At 40.1% G+C, this 15,417-nt stretch overlaps 1 protein-coding gene and 1 long non-coding RNA gene across 3 annotated transcripts in view; one reads left to right on the forward strand and one right to left on the reverse strand.

Moving 5' to 3' along the window:
* LOC131133573 (uncharacterized) lies at positions 1 to 6,206 on the reverse strand. Of its 2 annotated transcripts, none has more exons than XR_009130892.1 (5): positions 6,105 to 6,206; positions 4,843 to 4,875; positions 4,576 to 4,653; positions 4,310 to 4,432; positions 1 to 1,681 (listed from the first exon to the last, which is right to left on the reverse strand). It is a non-coding gene; the product is annotated as an uncharacterized LOC131133573 (long non-coding RNA). The 2 variants fall into 2 exon arrangements; XR_009130893.1 differs by lacking the exon at positions 1 to 1,681 and adding an exon at positions 2,435 to 2,562.
* LOC131133557 (sphingosine kinase 1) overlaps positions 6,111 to 15,417 on the forward strand; it is a 21,993-nt gene continuing 12,686 nt past the window's right edge. Inside the window, exon 1 of the mRNA XM_058078949.1 lies at positions 6,111 to 6,799. Within this exon, the coding sequence (XP_057934932.1) occupies positions 6,406 to 6,799 (394 nt within the window). The 5' untranslated portion in view covers positions 6,111 to 6,405. The remainder of the gene's footprint in view (positions 6,800 to 15,417) is intronic.

The raw sequence follows: 15,417 nt of genomic DNA on the forward strand, positions 1-15,417 counted from the left end.
TAATGCCCACTGGCTGCAGCATTCCGTGATCCTCCACATTGCAAAAGTTACATGGATTCTCTCTAATCGAGTCAGGCAACTTGGTTATTTTGCAAGAGTGCGCATCGCCTCCTGTGACACATAAATGCACATGGCATGCCCCTGTTTGAATCCTCCCACATCACGCTCCAACAAGCGGGCTATCAGAATGGGTGTGACCCAGTAAAGCATGTCCACATTATACATAATGAGAAGGGAAGATGCATGGGCTTTCCCGCTGTCTGCTCTTCTTGGATTCACTTCAACTATTTGGACTATACACAGGAGTGGGAGGAACAATACAAAAATGTATTTTTGAAAGTAGGAAACATAATTCATTTCAGTTGAACAAAACATACATTTAGCATTTGTAAAGGTCTTAGAAATTAAAATGGGCATTTTTGTGACATTTTGTAGCACTGCTGATTATCTATTAATGGATGTTCTACACACACACAAAAAATGAATGATTAAAATTGACAATGGAGAAAGGAAATAGCCTTAAAGGGCAAAAGAATTACAGCTTCCTTTCGCCACCATCGGTTTGTACTAAATGGAGTATTATTATTCATGCAAGCAGCATGCAGGTTCCTGTCGTGGGTGGGTGGTGCGGCACTAAAATAGACAGAAGGACAAACTCCAAAGATGGTAAGCAAAAGAAAGACAAAAAGAGGCTGGGTCACAAAAATTCTGCATTCCGGACCTGAGGTGTTGCTCAAATTCCACTCCAAAGACTATGAAAGTCAAATTTTAGTGTTGAGTCGGAATTTGTACCTAACATTTAAGTGAAGGATATATGAAATACAGTAATAAATAATAACAATCCTTACTTTTATCCCTGTGGTTGTCTTGCAGGATGTGCAAAGTTAACAAAAAGGAGTAAAAGGTGTAGTAACGTATTATGTACAATTCCACCTATGTATTATTTTTTTATTTGTGTTTGTAACCACGAAACATCATAACATGATAAAACAAGGGCTACCTGTGCATCTCAATAACTTAGAATATCTTTAAAAAATGTAGTTATTTCAGTAGTTCAGTTCAAAAAGTGAAAACGCTTTATACGTTAACCAATACAGAACTGATGCACTGAAGCATGCTCCTCATACATGACATACAACTGAGCTCTCCTCACCTTTATAGAAAAACAACCTAACAACCCCAGACATTGTATTTTTAAGGTAGCAATGCCAAAATACATTGGTTTTCTGAAAAAATATTTAGTACAGCATGTTGAGACACAGACCTCCGCCAATGCTAATTGTACCAAATGTATAGATTCATCTCTGTTTACTGGCTATTTTCATGCATAATACACATTAAACTAATATTTCAATGTTGTAATTTAAGCAAAAAATGTAAATTAATTCAGGAGTGACACCTTTATGGAAGTTCTACTTTCAGCATCCCTCCCCAGTGTTTAATGGAAATGTTTTTGCTTGCTAGGAGACCAGGGTTCAATTCCACCCTTGGCCATCTCTGTGTGGAGTTTGCATGTTCTCCCTCTCCGGGGGTTTTCTCCGGGTACTCCCACATTCCAAAAACATGCTAGGTTAATTGGCGACTCCAAATTGTCCATAGGTATGAATGTGATTGGCTGGCGACCAGTCCAGGGTGAACCCTGCCTCTCGCCCGGAGACAGTTGGGATAGGCTCCAGCACCCCTTGTGAGGAAAAAGCGGTAGAAATGAATATATGATAAAAGCCAACAAATTGTCCCATTATGGGTTACTGAGCACCCTCGACAATGTTCTCATTTTGAATATCGCATCACTTGGCCATCTTTCTCTCAAGTCTTGAGGCCTAAGAGTCTTGATGTACACAATACGTCTTGGCTTCCATCAGTCAAAAAGTGCATCTTGGCGAAGGGCTGCAGTTAAGGCTTTTTGTTTTTCCTCTTATATAATAAAGTCAGTACTGTGACGGACAATGGGGGAGGACATGGGAAGAAACAGAGCAGAATTAAGGAGAGAGGGGGCAAATGAAGGAGAGCCAGGCAGACAGGCGAAACCTTTCTGCAAGCCTTCAATGCTAAGCGACCCAGATGGCAAATGTGTCATGTGCAATGCCAATTTGATTTAAATATTGATATATGCCACATATACCGACTTCCTACTTTGTCACCGGCCACTGTGTGTGTATGAAGGCTCGCTGATGTGTATATTGCACATGCACTTTTGATTTACGCCCTGTGATGATATGCAGTGAGTTGACATCTGTGCGACATCGCCCTGGCAACAGATAATGGCTGTTCAACAGTTATTAAGCTTGTGTCAGTCATCTTCTACTGAAGAAACCTAATTGTTGGGAATGCCTGCAATTACTGCAAACTTTTGACATCAATGCTATGAGCATTTGTGGGTGTGAGCGATGTCACCGCATGCGAGGACAGCCCCCCCACCCCACCCCCTTCAAGGCTCCAAGAGAGCTCACAGCTGGAAAAGTGTAGAAGGGAAAATCGACTTGTCTCCATTCACAACTCCTTTTCTGCATCTCAGCTGTGCCATTTTTAATCAATAGCTTTCAGGAAGAATCAGCATCTACCCTGCAGTTTGAAATGAAAAGCCTCTTATTGTGAAGTCCATACGGTGGATACATTGATTTTTCAAATGCTGCAAATGGCATATAAATACAGTGAAGAAAATAAGTATTTGAACACCCTGCTATTTTGCTATTTCTCCCACTTAGAAATCATGGAGGGGTCTGAAATTTTCATCGTAGGTGCATGTCCACTGTGAGAGAGATAAACTAAAAAGAAAAATCCAGAAATCACAATGCATGATTTTTTTAACAATTTATTTGTGTGATACAGCTGCTAATAAGTATTTGAACACCTGAGAAAATGAATGTTAATATTTGGTACAGTAGCCTTTGTTTGCTATTACAGAGGTCAAACGTTTCCTGTAGTTTTTCACCAGGTTTGCACACACTGCAGGAGGGATCTTGGCCCACTCCTCCACACAGATCTTCTCTAGATCAGTCAGGTTTCTGGGCTGTCGCTGAGAAACACGGAGTTTGAGCTCCCTCCAAAGATTTTCGATTGGGTTCAGGTCTGGAGACTGGCTGGGCCATGCTAGAACCTTGATATGCTTCTTACGGAGCCACTCCTTGGTTTTCCTGGCTGTGTGCTTCGGGTCGTTGTCGTGTTGGAAGACCCAGCCACGACCCATCTTCAATGCTCTGACAGAGGGAAGGAGGTTGTTCCCCAAAATCTCACAATACACGGCCCCAGTCATCCTCTCTTTAATGCAGTGCACTCGTCCTGTCCCATGTGCAGAAAAACACCCCCAAAGCATGATGCTACCACCCCCATGCTTCACAGTAGGGATGGTGTTCTTCGGATTGTACTCTTCATTCTTCTTCCTCCAAACACGCTTATTGGAATTATGACCAAAAAGTTCTATTTTGGTCTCATCTGACCATAAAACTTTCTCCCATGACTCCTCTGTATCATCCAAATGGTCATATGCAAACTTAAGACGGGCCTTGACATGTGCTGGTTTAAGCAGGGGAACCTTTCGTGCCATGCATGATTTCACATCATGACGTCTTAGTGTATTACCTACAGTAACCTTGGAAACGGTGGTCCCAGCTCTTTTCAGGTCATTGACCAAGTCCTGTCGTGTAGTTCTGGGCTGATTCCTCACCTTTCTTAGAATCATTGAGACCCCACGAGGTGATATCTTGCATGGGGCTCCACTCCGATTGAGATTGACCGTCATGTTTAGCTTCTTCCATTTTCTAATGATAGCTCCAACAGTGGACCTTTTTTCACCAAGCTGCTTGGTAATTGCTCCGTAGCCCTTTCCAGCCTTGTGGAGGTGTACAATTTTGTCTCTGGTGTCTTTGGACAGCTCTTTGGTCTTCGCCATGTTACAAGTTAAAGTCTTACTGATTGTATGGGGTGGACAGGTGTCTTTATGCAGCTAACGACCTCAAACAGGTGCATCTGATTCAGGATGATACATGGAGTGCAGGTGGACTTCTAATGGGCAGACTAACAGGTCTTTCAGGGTCAGAATTCTAGATGATACACAGGTGTTCAAATACTTATTAGCAGCTGTATCACACAAATAAATTGTTAAAAAATCATGCATTGTGATTTCTGGATTTTTCTTTTTAGTTTATCTCTCTCACAGTGGACATGCACCTACGATGAAAATTTCAGACCCCTCCATGATTTCTAAGTGGGAGAAATAGCAAAATAGCAGGGTGTTCAAATACTTATTTTCTTCACTGTATGCTCTAATTCACATCAAGCCTGTGATGCTACATTGAAGGTGATGTCTTACCTATACTCTTTCTGTTCTGCAACGTTTCCCCCTTGGCTCCAGGTGTTTACTGGGACTGCTAATTCCCATCTGCATATATTCATATGTCGCCTCCTACTTATCTCACTACTCTTGCATGTGTGCCTGCAGCATAGTACAACATAAGGATGACTTTGATTTGACAACAGCTGTGAATTGTGAGAGTCACAGAGTCTATGTCACAAATACACTATGTGATAAACAGCAACTTGTTGAAGTTTAAAGCATAGCAAACATGTCTTCCTCACCATTATACTGTACAGCAAATTTCCTCATTATCATTGTCATTAGTGGTGGGCACCCACCACTGGTCTGTGTTCCAGCTGCTGCATACAATATGGCAAAATAAACAATAATATTAGAAGGGGAAGAATAGAATGAACAAAAGCAACATAATCCCAGGACGTCTGGCCAAATAAAATCACTTTTCAATGTCTCTGCGGAGTACTTTCAATTAAAATACTGCGTGTTATGTGAGTACAGCACCGATAGGCAGGCTTCAAACTTTGACATACCTTCCTAACAAGTACCCTGTGTAGCAGCGCCATCTGTTGGTGAGAAAAGTAACTGCGTCATTAAATTACATATCGTGTTTGAAATTCATTATATTAACTTTTTACTCAAATGAACAAAGCAAACAGTAATGCAGACCGGATTATTTTGTGAGAAAAGACATAATGTGTGTTGTGTAACTCAATTATTTTTGTTACTAGTATGCAATGTATTAATAATGTATGTTTAGAAATTAATCGTATTTGCATTACAGGGTTCTGGACTTTGTGCTCAGTGCACGTTTACATAAAAGGGGGCCTTTGACGTCGTATTATTCCACTTTCGTGCAAAAATTAAGCGATCCCAGCTGATGTATTTTATGTAAAATGAGCAATTAATTATTATGGTGCGATATGAGGAGTTCAAAAAGATTTTCATCAACAAAAGGCAACAATAGAGTGAGGGTAGTTACAGAATGATATGCAAATGACATGCAAATTAGACCGTACAGCCAATAGCTACTTTTCTTACTGAAGTTAGCAAGAGTGCGCCCAGGCTAATTTTTCTTTACTGATGAACAGCAAATTTACTGTCTCTGTAGGCTACAATGACGATAAAAACTTTTATTACAGCTAGTGACACACATTGCCCTACACGTAAAACACCGATCTGTTTATTCGTAGACATTAAAGTGAAATTATTATACTCGTTCTTGTCTTATACTCCATAATGACTGGTACAAGTATGAAACACGTTTGTTCATTCTTCGTCTATGGTCTGGAGTGTCATGTTGTTCCACCGGCGTGTCTGTCTACAGCGCCACACGTTGGTGTGTTTTGTGTATTACATCGTTTTCACTCAGTGATGCGTTCCCGTTTGGATATAACTATATGCTAATCTTGCACAGTGTGGATGCGACTTTATTTCAACGTGCCAAAACAATATAAAAATATAAAATGTGATCAGGGCCTAGCTACCACGGTGATATAGCCAGTAAACTTGCTTCTGAGTATACACCCAAAAGTCACAAGAACCACCAACAGCACCACCTACAAATGTGTTAAGCCCTTAAAATAAAAGCACAATAGGTCTCTCCATTGCTTTTTCATATTAAATAAAAAAATGTTCTTGGATCTACTCTTTAGTGAAATTCAAGCTTTAAATGTTTAAATCATATGACTTGGAACAAATTCTTGATCAAAGATAAAAAGCTACGATACTCTTATTTTGTGGAACAAACGGATATAACACTTTCTCCCCCTATTAACATTGACAGCAGTCTGACCGGCAGCGACTGTCAGATATCCAGAAGTCTCCCCGCGCTTCTCGGCTCTCAAGCGGGTAGCAATGTGACTGTGTTTCCGCTACTAGCTTCTCCCGGACCCGTGGCTCCAGGTCAGGATGGACATTATTGGCTTGCATCATTGTGTGCGCTCACATGCTGTACCTCATGGTGGCAGTGTTGACTTTTTTTGTGACGAATGTTCCCTTTATGACAAGTTTTCCTTTTTAAGAATAAATAAGACCAAAGGGCCGAGTACTCATGCAAGGACTGCTTCGACATTTACCACTAGTGACTGACAGACATGAAGACAGCCGAACCAATGAACACGCTGTACGGGGAATTCACGGCCACAGGTAACCGAAAAGTCAGGTGTGCCGTGAGCCTGACTGACAGGGAGTTCATCGTCCAGCGGCTCAGCGCAATACATGTGGGCCGACAAAGAGTGCTCCTCCTGAAGGACTGCATCGGCTCGCGGGCTTACCGGGAAGATGACAACTCGCACCGGACAGCATACCTGGAGGTCTATTTCTACCCACTTAAGCGGCGCTGGATGAGCTCCGGGCTTTCACGGCAGAGAGTGGAGCATTGTTTCCGGATCTCCGAGTTCCAGGACCCGCGAGCCAACCTGGAGGAAGCGGAGAAGTGGGCTCGGACGGTGCGGGAACGTTGCAGCCGGCAGCAGAACATTGGAGACGGTAAGGGTGATGTGTAAAATAGCTGGTATGTATTACATTACTGTAGTGTTGTGTTGTCAGTATTCCGTACGTGGTGGTGATTATTATTTAAGAAATCATAGGGATAACATTCAGGTTTGTATTTTCAGGCTAATTTGGGCTGTGTTCATTTAATATAGGTGAATTTTTCCAGAGAAAAATCTTTTTAGAATTTATATCTCTTTAAATTTGCCTAAAACGGCAACACCATGGACATAACTATTTCTATGTTTTAAAAAAATATGTATTTTTTGAGTAAAATATACCTTGAAGACTTAGGAGAAGGCAGATGAATGAGGATAACCAGATAACAGTCCTGATAAAGTCTTTTGAAATAATGAATTAATTGATAAAGCCTATGTAATCCCCTTTGTCTTTCAACCTTAGTGTGCAACACAAAAATCCTGTTGACAAAAATGACATTTTTGACTTCAAATTTGACATTTTATGTCATTATAGTGAAACATGGTATGGTATGTATGCTTTTGTTTCCGACATAAGTCACAAGTTACATGAAGGAACATCACATGCTTACATTTGTCTGATAAGGAGTAGGAAGAAGCAGATTTTAGAGTTAATCCTACCCTTATTGTCTATTAATGATCATTCATTCACACCATAACTTTGACTTGTTGACACTTTACAATATTTTTCACATTTGTCATTTGCATTTTTTGACACTTCCTGTAAAGAAGTGTTAAAAAATGAAGTTAAAAGTAATGAGAGGCTGAAAAGCTAAAAAGTAAAATGTGAAAAATGATCAATTAGGAATAAATTGTTAATAATAAACAGGCATACATTTCAATTGGTTAAACTTTCAATAAAACGATTAAATAAAACATTTAGGATGCTAGACTTAAGTGTTTGAGTTGTCTTTAATTTCTTTCTTGTTGTCTTCATCCAGTTCTTTAATGTCTTCGACATGGAGTACTTGGCTTCCTCTGGTCCTGCTTTTAACTTGATGTAGTTGGCACTTAAGTGCCTTGAGTTTTGTCAGATGGTCAATGATGTAAACGTTTGTTACTTTGAGCTCAACAATGCAACCTTAATTTGCCTGTTGACCTTTATGATGATGGCAGGTGTGGTGTTATTCCTGACAGTGATTGGGATGCATATACCCGTGTTCTTGACATCCACATCCACCCCCTTTGACAAGTCCCACTCAGCTTATTTTGCCCTATCAGAGGCCAGAAGTCGCTGGCATTCCCTTGTATTTATCCATTTATGTTCAATGTCGCTTATCCTCACTTGGGTCGCGGGTTTGGGCGAGAGGCAGGGTACAACTTGGACTGGTTGCCAGCCAATTGCAGGGCACATACACACATCCTTTTATGTAGCTTTCCATTATATCTTTTAACTCCCTTCCATATTGAGTGTTTTGTGTCGGCCTTGTCGATCAAACTTAGCAACCACAGCTTCTCCTCACAAGAATGGAGACATGTCTTTCAACTATAGGTAATCTGTGTTTACTGTGTGCTCAAGATAAAAAGTCTAAAGTGGGAGGTATGTCCTCCAACTAGACTGCGTATGTGCCCACGATAATAAACAAAATATCCATGTGATATATTGTGACTTTTTTTAAAGAAAGTAGTCCTCTGTAACTTCTGCTTCTTTGCCTCTCTGTTTGTCTTCTAGTACAGGGTTTCTCAACCTTGGGTTCAGTAAACAGGAGGTAATTAGAGTAGTTTAAATTCTTGTCATGCTAACAAGTACATTTAACCTCTGTGTGATTATGTTATTGCCAAACATAAGCCATCCCCTTATGTGTCTCTACTAAGTTGTATGAAAACATTATATACAACGTATCACACTGTGGCACACTGTGACCCACATAGCATCTCCCAGGTTGGACAAATCTATTTTGCACATTGCAACTTAATACAGCCTGGCATTGTCAGAGGAGAAAACAGCAGTCTTGGAGACGTGTTACTGTGTGCTGCTAAACATGAAACTGCAGCGATCAGACAGGTTTTCCACCCTGGGAAACGTAAGATTCTTCCAAGCCTTTCACTGGCTTTGTTGTCAAGTCATGTGCTACACCCACTTTTGCAGAATGAGAATGAGAAGGGCTGGCTGGATACTTGGGATACATGAATTTAATACTGATATCTTTGTGTTGTATCCATTTCCATACATGTCATTCCTTTTAAACATACTTGACTGAGCAGCTGCTGTCGCTTCTGCTTTGTCTCAACACTATTGATCCTATTTTGCCAATAGAGGGATTCAGTTGTGTTGTGGACAGCATTATCATTATTATGGGCCAGGCATGGCAGCTGGCCCAAGAGGTTACTGATCAAATGAATCACTTGAGCTCTGCTAAGCAAAAGGCTATGAATTACAATGACTGTAATATAAGCTAATGGGATTCGATACTTCGGAGGATGACTGTCTTTTTTTGTGTCAGAGGTCATTCTTTGTTCCACCAGCAGACACTGATCACACTTTATAAACTAAAACTTAAATTTTTGAAACAGAAATGGTATCAATGTCCAGTAATAAAGTAAATAACATTACCTTTTCGCTGACGCAACAGAGATATCCCGTTTTTAGTGAGAAACAATGAAAGGTCCTGAAATCCAGGCCTGCATTAGTCAAGTCATTGCTACTACAGCCAAACTTGGGTTTTCCCATGATTCAGTTTTCATCCAAACATTTCGCCAAGATGTTGCCTGAGTTTTTGTAACACTTACCAAACTAGTCTGTTTGTCCTGTACTGTGTCGTTCCGAAAAATCAAGCACCCTACGCACAGCTAACTTGCTGTCACTGTGCATATTTTATTGAGTGCCACATCTAAATAAGCCGCCACGGGGCCAACATAAAATTACAGGTCCCAGCACTTTGATAAAAATGTGAAACACTATTGAATTTGATCTTGCCAGTATGTATGGGAAGTCTGTATCAACATTAAGTTTGAGCAATTCATCATTTAGAATTATTTCACATTGTTTTCTGCACGTAAAACTAATTATTCTCCATAAAATATATTTGTAGTTAATATGTTTGGGTGTGGGCGGCACGGCGGTCTAGTGGTTAGCACGCAGACCTCACAGCTAGGAGACCAGGGTTCAATTCATGCCTTGGCCATCTCTGTGTGGAGTTTGCATGTTCTCCCCGTGCATGCGTGGGTTTTCTCCGGGTACTCCGGTTTCCTCCCACATTCCAAAAACATGCTAGGTTAATTGGCGACTCCAAATTGTCCATAGGTATGAATGTGAGTGTGAATGGTTGTTTGTCTATATGTGCCCTGTGATTGGCTGGCGACCAATCCAGGGTGTACCCCGCCTCTCGCCCAAAAGACAGCTGGAATAGGCTCCAGCACTCCCCGCGACCCTCGTGAGGAAAAGCGGTAGCAATTGAATGAATGAATGTTTGGGTGTCTGGATAAATTGGATTTTCACATTTAGTGTTTTGTCTTTTAATTACGAAAAATGAAAAAATAAATTATTATCCATGTCAAGGCTGAGTTACTTACACAACTTTGTGTACTCTCTTACTGACAGTCTTACTGCTTCCAAGAAAAATGTCTCATTTCTGTCAAAGTGGAGAAATTACTTCAATAATACACAAAATTATGTATATGTGCCCTGCGATTGGCTGGCAACCAGTCAAGGGTGTACCCTGCCTCTTGCCTGAAGTCAGCTGGGATAGGCTCCAGCACCCTAATGAGGATAAGCAGCATAGAAAACGGTTGGATGGACAAAATAAACGCTGAAGTATAGAAAGTATTAAAAGGCTGTATGAAGAACTAGTGTGAACAGAAAGAGGACTGAAACCCTATCAGGCCTGATGTTGACTAGAAATAAACTCGCATAAACGTGCCTGCAAAAACAACTTGGGACCAAATCACCTTTTAGAGCACTTTAAAAATATCTACATCTAAGTTTGAGGGGTGTATGTGCGGGAGTGATTCAGGCTCTCTGTGTGGCAAGAATGCGTATGAATTAGTGACAGTCAGTGGAGCATTTGAGCCATTGAAAGAGAAGCTGATTTACCACTATTGTTCGTCTTTGTGGTTTAATGGCATGGGGAAGTTCATTTCCTACACGTGTTGCCTTTCATCTCTTTCTGTCTGCAATCACTTCATCTTTTTATTGACAACGATAAGTAGACTTGGGATTTGGTCTGATGCATATTCAAATTGATGACACTGAATGTTAAAGTAGTTGTTCAGACTTGCAGATTATGTTTACTCTGACGTCTTCTCTTATACGCTTTCTGTCTTGTTTGTTCAGTGACATCTCCTCAGAGCAAAGCCTGTGGTACTATACTAACATCTACACACAGCGCTATAGCATTTTCATGTCCGTCGTCGACTCTCAGCCCTCTCCTAAAATAGAGCTGCAGCTAGCTAACCACCAGCACCTCCTCCTCCACTTCCTTGTCCTCCTCCATCCACACCCTTTGTGGTCTCTGATTATGTACTCACAAAGCCACCACTTACTTTACATGCAATATTATGGAAAAGTGTGAGCATAATGTATGTCTATTGCTTCTAAGGGGTTTGTGAATGTTCAGGAATGGCAGTACAGTGGAAGCCATTTACGGTGACGCCACGCGGATTGGCTGACTGACATAGGCCGTTCAACGTCATTGAAACTGAAGTTAGCCATTGCTTGGACATTGAGGCACAAGGAGAATGGTCGATAAAAACGATTTTTGAACATACAACAGTATGTTACAACAACTCTTTTTATCAAATTAGTTTAAACAAAAAACAAATTATTAGTGGTACCAGCCATATTATATTTGTCATATTAGACCTGGTCTGCTGAGAAATGACTAAAAGATGTTTTTGGTGACAAGTTGCGTGACACATTAATTCATTCATTTTCTACCGCTTGTTCTCACGAGGGGAGTGGGGGTGCTGGAGCCTATCCCAGCTGTCTTTGGGCGAGAGGCAGGGTACACCCTGGACTGGTCGCCAATCACAGGGCACATATAGACAAACAACCATTCACACTCACATTCATACCTATGGACAATTTAACCAGCATGTTTTTGGAATGTGGGAGGAAACCCACGCATGCACGGGGAGAACATGTAAACTCTACACAAAGATGAAGTTGCGTGAAACAGTGGCTGCTAAAAAGGATTTTTGTGCAGAAAGTGAGCATAGCCAGCTAGAATCAGACACACAAGCCATACTGCTTAGTTTCTAGCAGATTGCAGTTGAGTCTATTTGTCATATTGCAGAAGGGAGAGATTCACACTACACACTAGGTCGAATTGCGTGTTAATCCGTTAATCCTTTTCAATGTGGAAACTGGATTCCCTCCTAATGGGTGTTTGTCAGACTTTAGAAGCCTCATTGCCACAAAGCAAGATCCAAGCATGTTGGTAGGTACAAAAAACACATGCAGGTTTTGATTATGTACACTGTATATTAATTATGCTGTCTACCGTTTCTGCCTAAATCTTTAATGTCATACTGTGTGTATGAAAGAACGTACTGTTACAGTAGTAACTAAGTTGACACATTGCTGAACATTGTGAGTCTAAAAGTGTCTATTCTCAGACTCCCACACTAAGGCCAGATAGCTATTATAAGGACATTTTTCCGGCTCTTGGGTTTTCCCCCCATTTCAATTAGGCCGTAGGAAATGCTATGGTGGGTACCTCAGTAGTGATTACTCCATTAAGATCTGGGCCAGTTCCCATGGTCTTAGTTTGGAGGGAGCCAAGAAGACATCCATAATCACACATCCACACATCACAACACAAGCTTAGCTGAGAGGTAAAGCACAAGTTAGGTTAGACACAATCGTTTTTTTTTTGTTGTTGTGTTTACTAGACGAGACAATGGTGATAGTTGGCCTCCACAATGAATGCCTTATCACTGAGTCCAAACTTGGGTTTCACAAGATGAATCATATTTCAGTTAACAAACTGCACATCACATCAGAGTTACACCCATTCCCATACAAACAAACTAGAACCCATTATGTGCTGTCATGAACCCACCAGTCCTCTTCTGAAGTGCATGATGGGTACATAAATATACAACATGTGTCACACTTGGGCTCTGTGCCGCTGCAGTTAATGATGGAGGAGGAAACTGGGGGAGCAGGCAGAGGCAAGGAGATACAGAAGATAAATCCCTCCAGAATGCTTTTGGGAAAGGAGGAATGGCACACAGGAAGTGTGCGGGATTTGAATTTGGCCAACAAGGTTGTCCTTGGCAGCAAGGTCAGGACCTTGAATCATGAGCTCACTAATCTGCTGTAATTTATCACTGTCTGCCGGTTAGTCTTGGACAGAATTAAAAAAAATATTTAATGTGTGTGCTAAATAATTACATTTGGCTTGGTCGAGAATGTATTGTTAAAAATAAGGTTCACATGACTGTGTGAAATAAAACTAAAGAAAAAAATCTACTGGAGTTGAACTGATAAAGCATCCTATGCGATCTTTTCGGCCTTTGCAAGTTCAGGCTGTTCACAGCCAAGCTGCAGACGATTTAAGAGTTATTAAAATGGGTGGCGACTCCGAAATCAGGAAAAAGCAGAGAGAAACAAACAAAAAATGGAGGATCCACCTTCGGTACTCACAAGGCAGTGGGCCACTGCGAAAGGCTCCTTCAGAGTTCAGAGTTAATCTTACTGTCAAAGAAGCAGACAAGACGATGGAAAGTGAGTTCCGGACAGAGATTGCTGGACTCTTTAGGGACCATTATAATGTAAAGGAAGCAAAAGACAGTTATTATATTAAAAACCATACTCCTCAAAGCTGAGTCAGCTGATGGGCAGGAAACCATAGCGCTCATAGAGCACTTGGAAAATGAAATGGAAGAACTCAGGTCAAGGTTTTTTTCCCCAGGCACACCTCTTGGAAAGATAAAGTTTTATATCTGCAATCAGGATGGCTGAAAAGGGCTGCACCATGGCTCAACAGCTATCCTCTGGTAGCATCAATCAAGATGGCTTTAAAGCTCACCTGGACGCACTTTTGAGACAGCGTGGGAAATGTCGGTACATCAGGATCAGATGAGGGAGCTAAGACCAAAGGTTCAGAACCATCCAAGAAATTAAAAGCAAACTGGAGCATAAGTTCAGCCAATTTTTCATCCTGCAGACGATGACTGGCAGCGCTGGCAGCATAAGAAAGGGCAGTGCAAGTCCAACCTCCACCAATCCCAGCCGAGCCCGTAAAGATTAAAGCATCTTGTCTGCCCGTCTTCAGTAGGCGCCGAGTTACAGATGGAAGAAAGATGGGGAGTCTCTTATGTCAGTCAAATTCACATGGATCAGAAGTTTTGAAGGCTCACCTGATACGGTGTAGACCAACATAAAATAACTGACGTCCTACAGTAGTGGTGAAGATGTTCACAAGTGTGGGAATAAAACAAAACACTTCTGAGAGAACTGCAAGGGAAAACCCTATTGGAGCCAAAGAATCCATAAAATTCTTCCACTATGTTTGACTGGAGGAACTAAGAAGACCCAAGGAAGTCGAACTACTAATTGACCATGGCGAAGGCTTCTAGCACCGCAGTCTGTTAGGACCAGGAAGCTTCTTGTCTCGTGGGAGAGTCAATGAGAAAACACACTTCAAGAACAACAAGGTTATTTTTCTTGAAACATTTGATACCTTGACTCTTCCACCTCCCCATGAAGGTTGACAGGAAATGTAAATAGTAGTTCAGGAACACATCGAAATTACAAAGCTGTCAGGAAATAAAAACAAAAAAGTGAGGAGTATGTACAGTCTTGTACAAATCAAACTCCAAAAAAGTTTGGAAAAACCAGACTGGCAAGACTGAATGAGTCCATGACAAAAGCCATGGAACTGTCCTACAACTCAAATGGAACACAGACCAAGAGATTGTAGGACTTGTAAAGTCTAGAGCAGGGGTCTCAAACTCAATTTACCTGGGGGCCACTGGAGCTAAGGTCTGGGTGAGGCTGGGCCGCATCAGGTTAAAAAAAAAAATAAATTTTATATATATATATATATATATATATATATATATATATATATATATATATATATATATATATATATATATATATATATATATATATATGAAAGAAACAGAAAAAAAATATATAAAAAAATATTAATTATATTAAATATTAATAAATATATGTATATAATAGTCTTCAATGCGTCTGCTATACCCTCCACTTTTTCAGTGCTTTGGTTCTTTGGAAAAGCTCTGATAAAACATTAAATTATTATAAATAAATTTTTATTTACTCTTACATTATTAAATAAATGTTTAATGTAAATTTTTATTTTTTGACATCAGGTTAAAAAAATAAAATAAATTATATATATATATATATATATATATATATATATGAAAGAAACAGAAAAAATAAAAATATAAAAAAATATTAATTATATTAAATATTAATAAATATATGTATATAATAGTCTTCAATGCGTCTGCTATACCCTCCACTTTTTCAGTGCTTTGGTTCTTTGGAAAAGCTCTGATAAAACATTAAATTATTATAAATAAATTTTTATTTACTCTTACATTATTAAATAAATGTTTAATGTAAATTTTTATTTTTTGACACAAAATAAGATGGAAAAATAAATAAGCAAATCAAAAAACAAATAAAACAAGTGAAACAAATTAACACATTTT

This window comes from Doryrhamphus excisus, chromosome 1, assembly GCF_030265055.1.
Source record: "Doryrhamphus excisus isolate RoL2022-K1 chromosome 1, RoL_Dexc_1.0, whole genome shotgun sequence".
Classification (NCBI taxonomy): Eukaryota; Metazoa; Chordata; class Actinopteri; order Syngnathiformes; family Syngnathidae; genus Doryrhamphus; species Doryrhamphus excisus.